This window comes from Pelodiscus sinensis, chromosome 11 (assembly GCF_052426305.1).
Source record: "Pelodiscus sinensis isolate ZL-2025 chromosome 11, ASM5242630v1, whole genome shotgun sequence".
Lineage (NCBI taxonomy): Eukaryota > Metazoa > Chordata > Testudines > Trionychidae > Pelodiscus > Pelodiscus sinensis.
Window position 1 is genome coordinate 37,035,268 of NC_143062.1, and position 19,369 is coordinate 37,054,636.

The 19,369-nt window shown below is 43.9% G+C and overlaps 1 protein-coding gene across 2 annotated transcripts in view; it reads left to right on the forward strand.

Annotated features, from left to right (window-relative positions):
• Positions 1-13,104: 13,104 nt before the first annotated feature.
• Positions 13,105-19,369, forward strand: part of CRBN (cereblon) — a 41,514-nt gene continuing 35,249 nt past the window's right edge. Inside the window, exon 1 of one of the 2 annotated variants that reach the window (XM_075938700.2) lies at positions 13,105-13,261. In XM_075938700.2, coding sequence (XP_075794815.1) covers positions 13,195-13,261 — 67 coding nt within the window. In that variant the 5' untranslated portion in view covers positions 13,105-13,194. The remainder of the gene's footprint in view (positions 13,262-19,369) is intronic. The other variant, XM_075938699.2, reaches the window with a different exon arrangement.

Sequence of the window (19,369 nt, forward strand, 5' to 3'; positions counted from 1 at the left end):
AGAGCAAGAGTCTGTCTTGCTTTGCCTCCTGGAGCCCTTATTTATATAGCTCACAGCTGGGCCCTAATGGGCAATATCAGCCTCAGCTGTGAGCTTTGCTCCCAGTCCTAGCCCAGGGTTGGGTTTTAGCTTATAGGGCCAGTGCGAGGCAGATGCCCCCTCACACCTGGCCTCTCTTCTTTTTTTTAATGGTCCGTTCTGAATAAAACACAATAACGGTTTCTACTTTGTTCTCTTACATGGGACTTTACTTTAAAATAAAATGGAAGACAATAATATAAGTTACCTTAAACATTAGCTTTTCACCCAGAGTGCTCTGCTTTGCACCTAATAGCTCTGGACCTGCTCTGGTCTCATCTATAGAAGAGTTACTTCACTAGTGTGAGCTAGTGTAACCAAGAACAAAATAAGCCCAATATCCAATTTATTGTATTAGAAAACTTTATGATGAATCTGCCTGCTATAGTACATAGGATGGGGCAGGGCAATAAGCAGCCCACAGGCCAGATGCAGTTGGCCAGTGTTGGCCCCTAGTGTGCCACCAGATGCTTTATTTCCCTACGTCTTTGCAGGTATGGTCACTCACAGCTCCCATTGGCTGCAGTCCGCAGTTCCCAGACAGTGGGAGCTGTGGAAAGCACTGCGGGCTGGGCCACCACTTGCTGTAGACAATGGGAACTCCAAATGGCTACACCTGTGGACATGCTGGTGAATGATGCATCTGGTGGCCTGCCAAAAGTTAACCCTGGCAAACAGTGCCTGGCCTGTGGACCACTTATTGCCCACTGCTGCCATTGGACTAGCTTGCCTTTACTATATTAACTTCCTTGCCTTGATTATATTTAGCTGTTTTCTTTATATTCAGGGGTAATGGAAGAAATCTATAGTATTGTTCAAAGAGGTTGCCGTGTTAGCCTATTTCAGCAAAAACAACAAGGAGTCCAGTTGCACTTTAAAGACTAACACATTATGCTCTAATACAATAGCCTGTGTCCTGTAAGACATTAGCTGAAGTGTGTTAGTGTAAGTGTGGTTAAGGAACCCTTGTTATAGGTCTATGGTTGGTTAGCTTTAGATTTTAGGAACCAAGGACAGCTTGCTTTATGAGAGGTGCTAGAATGTTCTAGTAAGTACTACCACAAAGAACATGGAAGTAATAACCACAAATCCACTTATACAAGGGTTGGCAGGTGTGCTCGTGAGCTGAAATGGGAGTTACACATATAAGCATACTAACCTATAGAAAAAAGACACCTCAGCATTAGTAAGATAATGAAATACAAATAAGGAAAAGGGAAGAAACCCCTAGTGAATGTGCATGAGATATAGTGGCATCAGAGAAGCATATTATAAAAGTTGCATTCCAGCCTGTGGGCAGTAGGTGACAGAGATGTAGCCCTGGGAAGGTGCCTGATGACTAGGAGGAAGGTGATGGTAATGAGGACGATAATGGTAACTGTTTAAATCGTCCTGCTAGGGATGGTGTGAGATGCACATACCGTAGTGAGATTGTATAGTAATTTTAATAATACTGGGCCTGATCTTGGGACAAGACCCTATCTAACCTCAAAGTGGTAACTGGGAATTAAGTAATCAGTATTATTACATAATCTACAGATTGGGCTATGCTGCTGGCCTAGTGATAGGGCTGTGGATGGCTATCCAGGAGAACTGAGTTCATTCCTTCATTTTTCACTCTTTGGGCTGTCAGGAGCAAGGAACATTGTGTACGTAGCATGTTCAAATCTAGAGGGACTGGTTGCCTTATACAATCCATAATTTAATATAAATACCTTCTAGAGCCAGAAGAAGCAATGTGCATTAATTCTGTGTAGTGAATGGGGCATAGGGAGCCGTGCCTAATGGTTAGGGTAAAGAGCCTGAAACTGGAGTTGGGATCAGAGTCAGAAGTAGGGTGTAGGAGCAGGGTCTGGGTATGAGGCTGGAAAGGAGGAACTAGAAGCAGACAGGATCTAGAATGAGGAGTGCAGGAACCAGGAGTCAAGCAAGTAGGCTGGGGAATAAAACACAGAATTAAATTCAGCCCTGTGCAGATAGACAGCAAAACAATGTCTGTTTATCACTTAAAACCCACTTTACTCTCAAAGCTATTGAAAAGAAAAGGACTAAAATGGGGCTGATGTGACACATAGGCCTTACACTGTGATTTTTTTTCATTTCTGGTACATAGTGGTATTAAATCCTAATAACCTTAGTATTTACAAATAATTATCCCCCTGAATTAGTCATGATTATGTCAAAATATCTGTTTCTTTTGAGCATTAGCCTATATTTACTCTTAATCAAGGGGAAAGATTCTGGCCAACCAAGGACTCACTTAATTGGTCAGGCAGGACTCACCTGTGCCTCTTTCTGGCTTATGAAGTGCATCCCAGCAAACAGTAGGGCTGGGCATCTCTCCCAGTCGGGAGCTCTATAGGCAAAACTTTTTGGGTATGTCTACACAGCAGGGCTAAAGTTGAATTAGGCTACGCAACTTCAGCTACGTCAATTGCGTAGCTTAAGTCAAAATAACTTAATTCAACTTTTGGCGCTGTCTACACAGCAGGAAGTTGAAAGGAAGAACACTCTTCCTTTGACTTCCCTTGCTCCTTGTGAAATGAGGGATACAGGAGTTGGAGTAAGAAGTCTTCCAGCTCAACATTATTTCAAAATAAAGGCTTGTAGTGTAGACGCACACAATAACACCAGTTATTCCGAAATAATGCTGCTGTGTAGGTGTACTCTTTGTGAACTAGATTTGCCCCAGGGGAGAACAGGATGGAGAATAATATTATCACAAATCTCCTAAACTGAGAATGTAAGAAAGAGCACAATTTCTTTATTTTAATATCAGCAACACAGTTCAGTCTTTCAATAATTATAACAAACGTTGCACTAATGAAACTGAAGCAAAATTTGGTTCTTAATCTTGATTCTTAATCATTCTAAAGAAGCAAGGTGAGGCAAGAACAGTGCAAGCACAATTTGGCAAATAATTAGCCAAATTGTTCCTTACCAAATCTTTGAATTGCTTACATAGGATGGATTTTTTAGCTACTGAACCATTTATGGCAAAAGTTGTATCACCACATGGGCTACTAATTTATAAGCATACTTCTAATCCCCTAAAATAATCCCTCACAAAAGCAAGTACTATCGAGCATGGGATGCAGAATGACACTTCATTGAGCTATACAGTAGCATAGTATAAGCCAGTGGTTCTCAAACTTTTTGGGCTCCGGAGCCCTTTACATGCGTAAAAACTTATGTGGAGCCCCAGCGGTCCACTGATTGTTTGTGTTGTACCTATCGACGTTTCCAGTTTGTCAACCTTGTGGAGCCCCTGGACATGTCTCACGGAGTCCTGGGACTCTGCAGAGCACAGTTTGAGAAATACTGGTATAAGCAAACCGGTAGGTTTTGATGTTTGGAAAGACTTTTTCTTAGTAGTATGTACTGAATATAACATGGGGTCCCCATTAGTACTTGCATGTATATTTCAAATGTTTTTTATATGCGAGGTCTTGTTTTAAAAACCATCATTGCACCTGTTCCAGTCTTTTGTCGGTGTTAAATGTGTCTGGGTAATGCATTTTAAATTCTGTGGTCTGCTGAGGTTACACTTAAAATACAGCCTTCTCCTTAAACTTAACTTTTCCATTGTGAAGCCAGCCAAATCTGAAGCAATCCTCAAGTCAAATCATGGTGTATTTTATAAATACTTTTGTATGCCAAATACTGTTGTAAAGATTTGCTTGCATTACGATTTTTGACGTATGTTCACTATTGAGTGACTTCTCTGCATGAGAAATGGTGGTAACATAATATGAACTGTGCATCTAAACTAGGATTGCCAACTTTCTAACTGCACAAAACCTAACTTCTTAGGCTTGCACCTTCCCTGAGGCCAATGCCTTTGCCCCGCCCTTTCCCCAATGCCCTTCTCACCCCTCTCAGTACATTTCCCCTCCCTTGCTAACTTGCTCTTCCCCCATTCTGCTCACTTTCACTGGACTGGGACAGGAGGTTGGTGTGTGGGAAGGGATGAGGGTTCTAACTGGGGACAGAAGCTCTGGTGTGGGACTAGAAATGAGAGACTTGGGGTGCAGGAGGGGTAAGGATTCCCGTGGTTCCCCTTGGCTTCTAATGGCAAAATGGAACCAATAGGAGCCACGAGGCTCCCTGGCCGCAGCGCCGGTAAGTAAACACGTTGGAGTGGTCAGGTAACAGGTTTCTCAAAGTGGTTTTGCGGAACACTTTGAGAAACACTGCCCTAAAGTAAATAGTGATGCTTTACACTTGAGTCTAATTTATGAATCAGTTCCTAGTATAAATTTGTTTAAACCAAGATTTTAAACCATTCTACATAATGTATGGAAACAATTTAATCTTTGACTTTGCTGGTTAATATACACATGTGTAAGCATAACATTCATGCTCCCTTACTCAGTGATTTACTGTGCCTTGTTTAAATCTTTTGTTCCCTTAAACTGCTGTTTGGAAACACTTACACATCCAAGATAAGCTTTGTAAATTGACCGTTTACATCCCACTTCATTCAGTGTGCTGCCAGTAGTCCCCCCCCTCCCTTGATTTCATTTTGAGCAGGGATGGCAGAAGTGAGTCCTACATTAACTTCATTTTCTATTCAGATAGAGCTGGTCGGAGCTTCTACTGCAGCAACAAGACTGTCTGAAACTATGCAGCATTCCGTCTGCTGAGAGAGGTGCCCCAAACCAAGAGCTATAGTGACAGAGAGAAGTAAATATCACATTTTAAAACTATGAGCCTGATTTCAGGTATAAATAGAAGTAATTCTGTTTACTTCAACCGTTACTCTATTTTACACCTGCTAAGCATCTGGCCCTATCTGACAAGTGATACAAAATAATGAAATAATATAGGAAAATAGAAATTTTATTTGATTGCAAAAGTCCAAGAGCCAGATGCACAGACTTTGATATGTGTTCTTGGCCTGTTAAGGCAGCAGCCGAGGATACACGAACCCTGTGCCAACTCCCAGACTGTAACAAAGGGGACATTTCAAGGTTGAGGGGAACAAGACCAAGTTCAATGCTCCCCCTGAGAGCTGCTCTCCTTCAGTACAAATTAAAGCAGGTGCTCAGCGAGTGACTCAACCTACCAGCCCTGCCTGCTCTCACCTACTTCCTCCCCAGTGTGGCTGTTTATTGGGCCATACTGATTACAGCCGCTTTGCCTTGTCACAGTCCAAATCCAGCCAGAGCTTTCATCAGCATTATACGGTGTGAACCCTGAGTGAAGTCAGCCCTCATTGGAAGCCTGCAGCCCTTCACAGCAATGCAGCCTCTTGCAGGCCCCAGGGTACACCCTAGGGCCACATTTCCAAAAGAACTCAGGGTGGATAATGTAGGCATTCGAAGTTGCAAATGAAGCTCGGGATTTAAATATCCCGGGCTTCATTTGCATCTTGCCGGGCACCGTCATTTTTAAATCCCCATTAGTGCGGACTCCGTGCCCGCGGCTACACGCGGCACGGAGCGGCAGCCCATGTCCTCCTTGCAGCCCCCCCTCCTGGCCCAGTGGCCGGTGAGTGCCATACCTGCATGAGCACCGCTCCAACGGTGGATCTCCCCACACTGAACTGGTTGCCGACGGATCAATAGCTATCCAGCGAGGAGAGCTTCCAGAGAGCGATGGCAACCCGCTTGTGGAGGGGAATGGTGGGCCTCATGAGAGTGTCTCGTCGCCGCAGAGCAGGGGTGAGCCACTCGCAGAGCTTGAGGAAGGTGTCCTTCTTCATCCTGAAGTTTTGGGTCCACTGTTGGTCTCCCCAGCATTCCAGGACGATGTGGTCCCACCAGTCGCTGCTGGTGTCCAGACGCCAGATGCGGCAGGGCATGCTGGCGTCTGGGCACCGCTCCTCCAGGGCCCCCAGGGGGAGCAGGGGGAGGGCTAGGGGGCTGGCCTGCAGCAGAAGGTGTCAGGCAGCCTCCAGTAATTGCTGCTAGGCTTGCAACAAGACGTTCAACATGAGCACCAGAGTGCCCAGGGGCAGCTCTGACACCATGGTGCGTAGTGATGCTGTGTCCCAAATGAGAGCGACCAAAGCAGACGGAGAGGAAAACTCTTTGCTGTCCCTCAGTGAGGTAGGCAAGCAAGCAGGAAAGCTGAGAACTGGCTGTCCAGGGGGGTCCCTTTAAGCATGAGCCTCAGATAGCCTCAGACAGCAGCCACACAAAGGAATTACTGACCTTATGCCCTGCTGCAACCGGTTTCAGCTGCCCTTAAATGCAATCCAGCGTCCAATCAGTGTGGACGCACTATTTCGAAATAGAAAAACACTATTTTGAATGAGTTTTTGTGTCTAGATGTGTTATTTCAAATTAGCTTATTTCGAATCTGTCAGGGATGGTGTAGACGGAGCTTGGTCCTGCCTTGAGGGCGGGGGGCTGGACTCGATGACCTCTCGAGGTCCCTTCCAGTCCTATTATTCTATGATTCTATGATTCTATGAATTAACTAATTCGAAATAAGTTAATTCGAAATAGCGCTGTAGTGTAGACATATCCTAAGAGCTTTAACATCAGACCTGGAGAAGTGATTATTCCCCTCTATTTGGCACCGGTGAGGCCACATCTGGAGTACTGCATCCAATTCTGCGCCCCCCGTTACAGAAAGGATGTGGATGCATTGGAAAAAATCTAGCAAAAGGCAACAAAAATGATTAAGGTGCAGAAGCACATGACTTATGAGGGAGCACATGACATCTTTTACTTCTGGTCATGTGTCCATCTTTACCCCAGAAGTACTATCACAGGGGTGGGACTACCTGTGCCAGGTGGGCGTGGCTAAAGGGGATTAGGAGGCATGGCTAACGGGGGTCAGGGAGTGTGGCTAATATTTGATTGATGGTAGGGTCCTTATATCATGTGTCCCCACTTTTGGTTAGGAAAATATGGTCATCGTAATTATAGGACAATTTCTGTAAGATCATAGCTACACTACAGATAAGATTGAAGCAGCCACAGTCAATCTTCCGGGGTTTGAATTAGAGGGTCCCTGTAAAGACCGGCAGTCCTGCTTCTATGAGGAGTAAGGGAAGGTTAGGGGAGTGTGTGCTCCCTTCATCTTCCTGCAGTGTGAACAGCACCAAAATTTGAGTTAAGATACTTTAATTTCAACTAAACAAGTAACATAGCTGAAGTTGCTTATCTTAATTTGAATGTATCCCCCTAGTGCAGACCTGGCCTGAGCGAATAGTTAAATCATAAATGAGGCCCCAAGTGAATATATCAACTTCCTCTACTCCATACTTAGAGAAGTAGAATTCTCTCTTTTGCTTTCAAAGTAGACTTTTACTTTCTGTAGCCAAAGAATGTAAATTCTGTTTCATGTTTATAATTTGCTGATGTGTGTGGTAATGTTGGCATATGTTTGCAGCCATAAAATACTGCAGACTGCATGTGATGTTAATGTTCATGTACTGTCTACTCAGAGGCAGGGTCTTTATTTTCTGTATTATTAATGTCACACTCTGCCAATGCCAAACTAATCTCTGGAAATATAATTTACCGATTTTTTACTTCCTTTAAACTGCTACTCCTCTTCTGTTGTTTTCCTCTGGGAAGGTAAGTGATTACCCTTCTGTGACACCAAAGCCATTCAGATTAGTCATCAGTAGTCTTGCAAGTAGCATATGGCCATTAACCCCCCACTATAACACTGTCTTCTAGGACACAGGCAGATAACATACATTTGCCTGCTGTGCTCCACATATCCCAGAGTTCTAAAACACAGTACTCCTGAAATAATAAAATGCAAATTCACTGCAGCTGTCTCTGTGTTTTTCCAATAGACAAGTCAAAAGAATAAATGAAGGAAGAGCAATATGGGCTCCTTCAAATGCATTAACTTAGTTTGAATAACAATAAATTAAGGTATTCCTAGACAGTCTGGCACTAACCAGATTAATTAAAATATCTCGGGATATGTATACCCACTCACTGACTCAAACCAAATTAAGTAAAATAGTTTGAGATTTTTACTATAGTTTTCTGGTCTCTCTGGGTATGTCTAGACTACGGTGCTATTTCAGGATACCGGAGGTATCCTAAAATAGCTATCTGCATCTTTTGAATCAGCCCATTATTTTGGAATAGATTTCAAAATAACAGGCTTGCTATTCCAACAACCCTATAACCCTCGTTCCATGAGGGTTAAGGGAGACAGCACCAAATATCAAAATAAGCAATTTCTAAATTAGATTGAAATACGATACGCAATTTGCATAGCTGAAATTGTGTATCTTATTTCGACCTTTGGATGCATGTAGATGCACCCTCTGGGTATGTCTAGACTACCTGCCTCTGGCGTCAGAGGCATGCAGATTAGAGTACCCGACATAGTCAATGAAGCGGGGATTTAAATAATCCCCACTTCGTTAAAATAAACATGCCCACCACACTGTGCCAGCTCCGCTGATTGTTGGCGCAGCGCAGCAGTCAAGACACGGATCGGTCAGCAGGGAAAGCCTTTGCCGACCGATCCTGTAAACCTTGTTTCACAATGCATAAGGGATCGATCGGCAAAGGCTTTCCCTGCCAACCGATCTGCGTCTTGACTGCCATGCTGCACCAACAATCAGCTGAGCCGGCACAGCGTGGCGGCCATGTTTATTTTAATGAAGGGGGATTATTTAAATCCCCGCTTCATTGACTATGTCAGGTAGTCTAATCTACATGCCTCTGCTGGCAGAGGCATGTAGTCTAGACATACCCTCTAAGAATACACACTCTTGTTGCTTGTCCTCTACCAAACCTAGGTTAGTACAACAGTAAGTATACAAATTAAATTGATTTCTGATAATTCAATATAAACTCTGGAGTAGACTAATCTCTTCTGGAATGGATTAAAGAATTAAATTTTGTGATATCAGACCTTTCAACCTTTGATTGCCTGATGTTGTACAAAAGCTGATATTAACCTATTGATTTAAAAAAATGAAATTACTTTTAACAATATTGAAATAAAATATCACTTACCAAAATTAAGAACAAAATAAATAACAGTACCCTTCAATCTAACAACTGCAGACAAAGCCACTGTGCAGAAAGCTGGAAAAAAGATCCATATTTTACACAGCGAGAAACGAAGTCAGAGGTTAAGGCTTACATTTTCAATTGTCTAATTCTGGATTTCTAATCTTAGACACCAACTGGAGTTATGGATGCTCAGCACTTTTTAAAATAGGTCCTATGACTGCTTAATGACTTATCCAAGGAGTCCATGACAAAGCCAGGATTATAACTCAAGAGTTCTTGTCTTGCAGTCTGCATTCTCAGTACTCACAGTTTTATCACGAGTCTAAATATTTTGTGTTTTTCTTAAATTGAGATCTCAGCTTTCATTTTAAAAAATGTTCCTAGTTGTGTCTTTCCTTTCTACACAGTATTGATTTTAAAAAAAAAAAGTATGACTGGATTTCAAATAACTTGTGTTTATTAATTCAATACAAATATACAACACATAGCTACTTAAGTGCACTGCTGCCCCAGCAGGCTTCTGAATGGCTTCTAAACAAATAACAAGAGGCCAAATAAAAGGCTCAGATGGTTTAAGGGGATATCATAGCACCTAGTTCAAATACCCTAGCCTTCATTATTGAGGAGAAAAGCTGAACATGTGACCCAAGCATGCATGTACCTATGATGCAAAAACCAAAGGGCAAATAAAAATACCTCGGTATTTTTGAATACTTTAGGTTGGCAATACCAACTGGAGTTATGGATGCTCATGTTGTCATACTGATTTGACATTTTTTGTTTTTGTTAGCATGTAATAACCATATATCTGGGTTCAAAATGCAGACCAGTCCACATTATGGATCACTAGAATATTATTTGATTATTCCAACTTCCAGATGCTCATTAAACTGCCTGTTGGTTTTTTGTTGATTCTGAAAAATCTTTTAGTAGTACTGGGGAAACACTTAAAGGTACATCATACTTTTTTGTAAATAAAAGATTGAAAATATCAATTCCCTGAGGATTTCCAAACTTCCTATCAGACTGTACCATTTCAAAAACATAGCTCCTGAGATGAGGATGTAGGTTTTGAACTCATTTGAACAATGTTATTTTTAAACTATTTGGACAGGAATGAGCATTATCATCGGGACTACATTAAGGGTGTGTCTAGACTACAGAGTTTTGTCGACAAAAGTGGACTTTTGTCGACAAAACTATACCTGCGTCTACACTACTGCTGAGTTCTGTCGACATAACGTCGACAGAACTCAGCAGTTTTGTCGACGCTGGTAAACCTCATTTTACGAGGCATAACACCTTCTGTCGACAGAGTTCTGTCGACAGAAGGCGTTATTGAATGTAAAGTGTCCTTGTATCTATACTGCCATGTCGACAAAGCAGCTTGCTTTGTCGACAGAACTGAATGTAGTGTAGACGCTCTTTGTCGACAGAAGCTTTTGTCGACAGTATCTGTCGACAAAACTCTGTAGTCTAGACGTACCCTAAGAGTGCTGAGAAATGATCCACGTACTGATCCAAAAAACAAGATTCAAACGCATCAGACCTTTGAGGTGTTAAGATGTGTATTTTGGATTTGGCTCATTATAAAGCATGGGCCATACGTAGGACTAGGTATTCCTTGTGTAAATCAATATAGCTACACTAAAGCTGGTGTGCTTAGACCATTTGAGGATTTGGCCCACAAAATACTAATCTGAGTTTATGTTTCAAGCATCCTCCAATATCGAACGAGGTTAGCATGGTCCTATTTGGTCTTCAATTTAGTTTTCATCTCTAGTTTTATAAGGTCTGGCCTCAAAGTACACAGTAGACTCCCTAATGACTCCTAAATAAGTTTCTTTCTTGAGAGTATATGAATCCTGTTCCTAATGACAAATAATTATCCAAAGTATATTTTTGTGTAAAAGACCAGTTTGGTTTGTTCCATGATGGATTAACTCATCTGAATTTGACAACAACAACAACAAAAATCCCTGTATTACAAATATGAGCCAAGAATATTTCTTGAGAGCAGTTTTGTGCACATAGGCCATTAGATGTTGTAATCCCATCTCATATTTTGGTAGATAATTCTCACAGATGTTTTTTCTCAGTTTTTTTTAAATTAAGTATCGTGGTGTAAATAAATATGCTGTTAGGGGAAAGGGAAGACACATAAAGCATATGGACCAGCATGAAATTAAAGTGCAAATATTTATTTGTGGAATAGACAAATGGGAGATCAAAGCTGGTATCCTTGGTTAGGTGTGTGTGTGGAGACAAGCAATATGATTAAACACCAGACTAAATAAGTTACCTTAAGCCTTAGATATTTGTATTTGATGCAGTATGTAAAAGTCTGGGGGAACAAAACAGCAGTAAATAATACGATACAATAATAATAATATGGTCTGAAGGGCCACAAAGATGACTAACAAGCAGAATTTGGAAGTGGAGAGAATGACACACAGTGCAACCACATGCAACTCTGTGATAATTTATAATTGCTGGTATATGCAGGTCATAGTCCTGGGAGAGAAAACATGCCACATCACAAATTGGCTTGCCAGAGATATTACAGTATATGGCAGGGAAATATACAGTTTTAAAACCCTTGGTCAGAAGGGAGTGAATCACAGGTACCGTTGTGACAATTGACAGCTAGAGGCCTGAGATTGCACTGGGGACTCTTGAAGGAGATTGCAACAGGAGGCTACAAGTTCAATTACCTTGAAATTGTGGCACGGAAGTGGATATCCAGAAGGCCTTAAAAGGAGGTTATAGAACTCAAGAGAGGAGATAAGGGTTTTATCTATGCAGAGAAAAAAAGGGAGTGCATTTTTGGAATGTAAAGAATTAGCAGCCAGAATGGGTTCTTGCACTTTCCCTTTGCTCCCTGCAGTGTGTTTACTATGCAGGCCTTTTGGTTAACTTGAAGACTTTTGTTGCTACTATAACGCTTGGAGACCAACTGAGACTGGGGCCCCAGTGCGCTAAACACTGTACAAAATAACAACCCACCCCTCCCTGCTCAAAAGAATTTACAATCGAAAGCACCAGGACAGAGGGAGGGTAGGAGAGAGGGACAGCATATATAACATACAGTGGCAGAAACAAAATACAGGACTATGTAGCACTTTAAAGACTAACAAGATGGTTTATTAGATGATTAGAAATGTAGATTGCCAGAGTCTGATTAGGGCATCATTTCCCCCCCTAAGAAGCTGGTGGCGGGGAGGCAAAGCCCTGGCAAGTGAAGCAAAAGGCAGGACAATGTAGCACTTTAAAGACTAACAAGATGGTTTATTAGATGATGAGCTTTCGTGGGCCAGACCCACTTCCTCAGATCAAATAGTGGAAGAAAGTAGTCACAACCATATATACCAAAGGATACAATTTAAAAAAATGAACACATATGAAAAGGACAAATCACATTTCAGAACAGAAGGGGGATGGGGGGGGGGGGAAGGAAGGAAGATAAGTGTCTGTGAATTGATGATATTAGAGGTGGGGAGAGTGGGATGTCTGTGAGCTAATGGTATTAGAGGTGATAATTGGGGAAGCTATCTTGGCAATGGGTAAGATCGTTTGAGTGTTTGTTCATTCCTTCCCGGAGAGTGTCGAATTTTAACATGAATGACAGTTCAGAGGATTCCCTTTCGAGTGCAGATGTAAAAGGTCTTTGTAGCAGAATGCAGGTGGTTAAGTCACTGAGCGAGGGTCCTTTCTGGTTAAAATGGCAAGAAACTGTTTTCTCTTTGTGAGTGGCGGAGGGTGCTTTTCCCAGGCGTAGGGTCGCTAAGTGGAAAGCTCCAGGAGGGAAGAGGGGGTCCAGGGAAGGCAGCAGATGGAGCGCAGCCGCGAGGAGGGGAAAGGGCGGTCCGGGGTTGAAGCAAATAAACCCCTCGGGGCTGAGGAGCCGCGCTGCGGGCTGCCCAGGATGGTGGGGGGAGGCGGAGAGGTCCCAGGGAGCGGTAGGAAAGGTCCGCTCCCCCCGCGCGGCGCGGCGGCTTCTGGCGGTCCCGCAGGGCAGCGCTGGGGGGGGGGGCTGCGCTCCAGGCCCATTTGAGCCCCGCCGCGCTCCGCCCCGGGCTCTGCCGCGAGAGCGGCGCTAGGGGTCGCTGTGCTCGCGGCTCCGCCTCCCGCCCGGCGGCTTCCCAGGCTCCTCTCCGGGTAAACAGCGATGGCTGCCGAGGAAGGCGGCGGGGAGCCCGACGACAACATGGGGAACCACCTGCAGCTCCTACCCGGTAGCGGCCGCTGCCGTCGCCCCAGGCGGGGTCCCGGCGCGGGGGGGGGGGCGGGCGAGGGGGAGGAGACGGGACGCGCGGCTGGAGGGGGCTGCGGTGGGGGGCAGGGCCCGGGTGAGGGCGCAGAGGGAGCAGCGGCCCAGGGCAGGTGCCTGGGGAATGGGGGGTTGAGAGGCACGTGCAGGGGGCGCGAGGGCAGGGGCGGGGGGGGGTGAGGGGAATGGGGGGGCGGCAGAGGGATGTGGAGGGGGGCTGGGGATGTGGTGGGGCACGGAGCTGCAGTGGGGCGGGGGCCTGTCATGCAGTGGGGGGGGGGTGCCTGTCACTGTGGTGGGGAGCGGGAGCACGGAGGGGGCTTGGCTTGGTGAGATGTGGGGCTGCAGGGAGGGGCAGGCGTCTGGCGCAGGGGGGTGCAGTTTGTCTCGGAAATGTCACCGCGGTCCGCAAGTTTGGGACAATATTGGGAAATAGGAAGTGATGCCGGGTGGTGGGATACAGCAGCAGGGGTGCGGTGGGGAGGCACATGAGAGCCAGATCCAGGGAATTGTCCTGTCGGATGTCTGAGTAGATTGGGGAGTGCTAGAAAGGGAGCCTGAGGTCTTGGCAGTGGGGGAGGGATTGCTGTGGTAGTATACAAATAATAATATTAGAGGGACATAATATCGAGAGAGATTTTTCATTGGGGGACTAGGCTTGATCATATTTTGGGAAAGTGCTTTGGCAGAGGGTGAGGTGTGGAGGCAGGGAAGGCATACACATGGTATCAGGATCTGATGTTTATGTACTGCCATCCCTCCTGCTTTCAGGGATGACTCAGTCTGCTACCAGGATAATAGCCCTGGCAGAAGGCTCTTGGGCAGAAGGAGGAGCAGCAGCATCTACTGCTGGTTTTACTTTTACTTTAGTTTGTGTGTAGTGAAGCTTGAGCAGAAATGGGAAGCATTCACTGATTTTTTTTGACTGCTGCTCACCTAATTGCAATCCGTATTTAAGCAGGTGGTAAGGTATGCAGAGGAAACAATGTTTTATGAATGAAGCTGCAGTCTTGCAGCCTTCGTATATCATTTAGTTGTTTAGTATTGACTTGCTTACAGCAGGGAATGTGCAGAAGTTAAACATCAGCTAGGCAGGATAGATGGGCAAAATAATTAAGTTAAAAATCATGTAATAGGGGAACTGTGTAACCACTGAAAATCTCAGTGGTTGCATGTGCTGCAGGCTCTGCAGTATAAATCTTAGCTTTATAGTGCAGAACCCACAGTGAAGCCTTCCTGGGATTAAGGCCTCCAGCCCCTGCAGGCCCAATTCCCTGGGAGGAGGCTTCACTGCCCTACCACAGTGAAGCCACCTCCCTGGGAGGCTGCATGTAACTGACACCCTTAACCAATAAATATCCATTTATCAGTTAAAGTGTCATGTACACTCTAACATCCATAGTTAAAAGGTAGGAATGGAAACTTTGTTTTAGTTCATACCTATACCCCTGTAAAAAGGAGAATTAGTTATTCAATATAAAATTTGTGTAAATCCATAGATATGACTTACAGGAGTGCTGAGCATTGATTCACAGAGAACTCCAAATTAGGGATGTTAAATTTAGTTCAATCAACTAATCGACTAGTCAATGGATTTTCCGTCATCTAGTTGATTAGTCGATAAGAGGGGGAGCCGTAGCACGATTAGCTCCCGGCCTTGAGAGCTCACCTCGCTGTGTCTCTGCCTTTTAAATGTACAGGCAGTCCCCGAGTTACGCGGATCCAACTTACGTCGGATCCGCAGTTACGAACGGGGATTTTCTCGCCCCGGAGGACTGGAGCGACGGGACGCCTGGTCCCGCTGCCCGCCTCCTCCGGGGCGAGAAAAGTTGCTCCCCGTCTCCCTGGTCTGCTGGGGGAGCCAGCAGACCAGGGAGACGGGGAGCAAAGCAGCGGAGGACCCGGGCCGGACCCGCGGCGCTGATCTGGAAGTGCCGCGGTCCCGGGTCCTCCACCGCTTTGCTCCGCGTCTCCCTGGTCTGCTGGGGGGGGACGCAGCTAGTGCGCCCCCCCCCCCCCCCCCCCCCCCCCCCCCCCCCCCCCCCCCCCCCCCCCCCCCCCCCCCCCCCCCCCCCCCCCCCCCAGCAGACCAGGGAGACGTGGAGCAAAGCCCGGGGCCTGTGGTAGAGCAGGTGGGGTGCTGCCAGTTGGTCTCGCAGCACCGCTCCTTGGCGCTACTGGACCAACCCGGCAGCACCCCAGCTGCTCTGCCCCAGGAGTCCTGATTCAGCCGCTGCTGATCAATTTCAGCAGCGGCTGAATCAGGATGCCTGGGGCAGATCAGCTGGGTTGGTCCAGTAGCACCGAGGAGTGGCCGCACTACTGGACCAACCCAGCAGCACCCGAGCTGCTCTGCCCCAGGCGTCCCCAAGTCAGCCGCTGCTGAAACTGACCAGCGGCTGACTACAGGAAGCCCGAGGCAGAGTTGCTCTGCCCCGGGCTTCCTGGAATCAGCTGCTGATCAGTTTCAGCAGCAGCTGACTTGGGGACGCCTGGGGTTCTTAAGTTGAATCTCTATGTAAGTCGGAACTGGCATCCAGATTCAGCCGCTGTTGAAACTGATCAGTTTCAGCAGCGGCTGAATCTGGATGCCAGTTCTGACTTACATACAGATTCAACTTAAGAACAAACCTACAGTCCCTATCTTGTACGTAACCCGGGGACTGCCTGTATTAGCTACTGGCTCCTAATACATTTAAAAGGCTGAAGGGCAGCAGGGGGTGGACCCCTCATGAGCTGGGCCAGCTGATTCCCAGCTTACGTGGGGTCTCCCCCTCTGTGTACCAGCCTTAAATGTAAAAAGGCTGAAGCACAACTGGGGGAACCATTGCAAGCTGGGAATCAGCTGTTCTGGCTTGTGCCTCTCTTCTCCTCCTCCCACCCTTCTGATTTTAAAATGTATGAAGAGCCAGTGGGCGCAGAGGTGCAGTGTCTGGGACTGGGAGCTTTTGCTTATCGAATGGTCGACTAGTCACTTACATTCCTACTCCAAATACATTTAATTGTAGATCAGAAGTAGTTATAACAGTTTGAAGTCCAGGAAGATTTTTGTTGTTGTTGTTCAGGATGTTAATACACAGTCTGAATTCTCAAATTCTGCTAATAAACTGGAAAGCTGCAGTGATTTGTGTTTAAAGCACTAGTCTTGAGATCTAGTCAGTTCCTCCTGCCACAGACTTCCTTTGTGAGCTTGCCTCAGTAAGTTAAGCTAGGAATTTTAAAGCAGCTTATGGGCTTGTCTACACGGGGAAATTTACCAACATAAGGAAACCACTAATAATTAAACTTCTGTAACTCTCCACTTGGACACACTAATTTATAACACTTCCAAACAAACCTAAACTAACATGGTGAAAGGCATTCATTTAAAAATAAATCTAGAAAAAGTAATTCCTATTCCAGAATAAGTGGCCATATGGGCAGCCATATTGGTATAGTTATAATAGTAAAAGTTTCATTGTGGATAAATCCTGAGAATTAGGCGTGTAAAATCCCATTTAATCAGTTAACCAGTGAAACATAATGATTAATTCACTTAAATAAGATGGGAGTGTGGCAGGGCCACCAATTAACTGATTAGCATCATGCAATAAGGATGATAACCATTGACATCCCTACTGAGTATTAGGTGCTTAATTACCACTGAACTGCAGTGAGTCTATACCTAAATCTTTTACACTACTTTGAAATGCCTGCCTTAATATTTTCCTGGCACCTGCTTTCCCCTGCTGTAAAATCTTCACAAAGGTGGAGAGTAAATTCATTAGTATTTGTGATTAACGAGATTAGTTTGAATACCTAGAATGGTGGTCTGCCTTACCCTACAAAGTAAATGTAGGGTATCTCATATCATATGGTTTGAATGTTATCTTGGGTGCTAGCCATGACTTTGGAATAGTTTTAATATACTAACGGTCACATTTTACATCCAACTGAAAAAAAATCAAATAGTTTAAGAGAAAGTAATGCACACTTTCTGCCTTCCTTTTTTTGTGATTAAAATGTTGTAGAAAAGTAAAGACATTGATGCTCTTTCAACGTTCACATTGTGCTACTGCAGTAAAATGAGTCATCATTCCTCACAGGCATCCAGGCTCACTCGGTCAGCACACAGCAGCAGTTCATGTGTATTTTGGCAATGCTATGCAAAACTTGCAGGGAAGAACTGATTTTTAATCTACAAATGTGACTTTCTAGTCTTTCTGTTTCAAACAAACAAACAAACAAACAAACAAACAAACAAAGCATCTCCTCCTTTTCTCCCTGCCTCTTTTAAAAGGAAAAAAAGATCAACAAAAAAAATTACCTAATAATATAACTTAATTAGAATTCATTTAAACCAGAATTTCATTTTTAGATGGAAGGTTATCAACTTAAAAAAAAAAATTATACCCAAAAGATTTTTGCAAGTGGGAGACCTATAGCTGACTTGAATACAATTGATTTTATAATATATACAGGACTTTTCCCAGGAGGCAGTGGAAAACAACTCTAAATTGAAATTAAATGTATTTGAACAATAACTGGGAAGATGTCTAAGTGTTTACCACTCCAGAATAGAGTTAAAGCAATATAGGAAATATGATTAGTGGGTTGTCAGACCTGGTCATTTTCCATTAGTGTGCATTTTGCACCTAGAATTGAGCCAGCTTGTTAAAATATTCATATGAGAGGAAGAAATGTGATATGTGCGAGGTTCATAACACAAGAGGAGGGCATGATCTGATTTCTATGTGGAAAGTTATGTAAAATATATTAGCAAAACATTTTCAAATGTAATTATATGTTCCACATAACAGAAAATTATCAGCTAAGCACTTGGAAAAGCTTGCATTTGTCGCATACACTTATGATGGGTGAAAAGAATTTGAGAAATGTCATGTTCAGTGTTTTGCAATCTATTCAATATTTACTTTATTTTAAGATAATTTACAGACAAAGTGTCATGCATTATAATGCAGTCCTGGAAAGGCCATTGGTTTCTGTTTTCTTGTGCCCCTTTAACTCTGAGTGGGGAGCTGGGCTGCGTGGCATAGCAGGGAAGGAGGTGGGAGTGGGGGGACCAGCAGGGCAGTGAGACTGGTGGCAAGTGGTAGCTGGGGAGGAGGCTGGAGGCTGGCCCAGGGCTGGTGGGGAGCCAGTAGCAGGGGAGCCAGATATGACCTCCCCTGGTCCAGCAAAATCCCTCATCCGGGACCAGTCAGGACCAGAGGGTGCCAGATCAGAGAGATCCAAATGTATTTATTGCTAGAATCCTTTAAATCTCTGTTAGAAAGCTTATATGAAAGCTAAGCATGAATATGTCATATCAAGGTTACTTTCATTCCTATTCTGAAGAAAAAATATGAGTGCCCTACATCTAAAAGAGAACTATTGTGAAATTAGCTCAATGCACTGTATATTGGATGCAAACTAAGGTAAACATTAGATAGTCAGTGGTCATGTGTACAATAATTACTAGTTAGCATTTTATAGAGATACGTATTAATTTGATTTTTTGCCTCTGTTTCTTACATTTAATACAACTTTTAGAAAATATTTACCGATTTAAACACGTTATATGTAAGTGAAGTAGCTCTTCTAAACATTGAATGACTAAATACTTTTCTTATGTAAAAGATATATTTACTGTGTATAGATTATGGACACAGGATTACAAAGGACATTCCCAACTTAAAAATTCTGTTTGACAATATTTTTAGAAGGAACAGCAATAATTACTGCAGTGCAAGAGATTACTACATTCCTCCCATTTTATATATTATTTACTTCAATATTTGACAGCTGTTTCTAAAGAATGAGATTAATTGCTTCCCTTTGTAGTAACACGATTTCATTTGCTGATTGGTGTGGGTGTTTCATATCATGATGAGAGGTTAACAGCAGCAAAAAAACTTGGCAGAAATATTGTCTGAGGGGCTCAAATGAGTAAAATACTCATTTTGAGTACATACTGTTACTAACTTCTATTTTGCAATTATCTAGACTTCAAAGTACAATACATTTAATAAAATATTTAACCTCTTGTTAGATATCATAGTCTTCAGGATTCTTCCAATTTATTTCTTTGCAT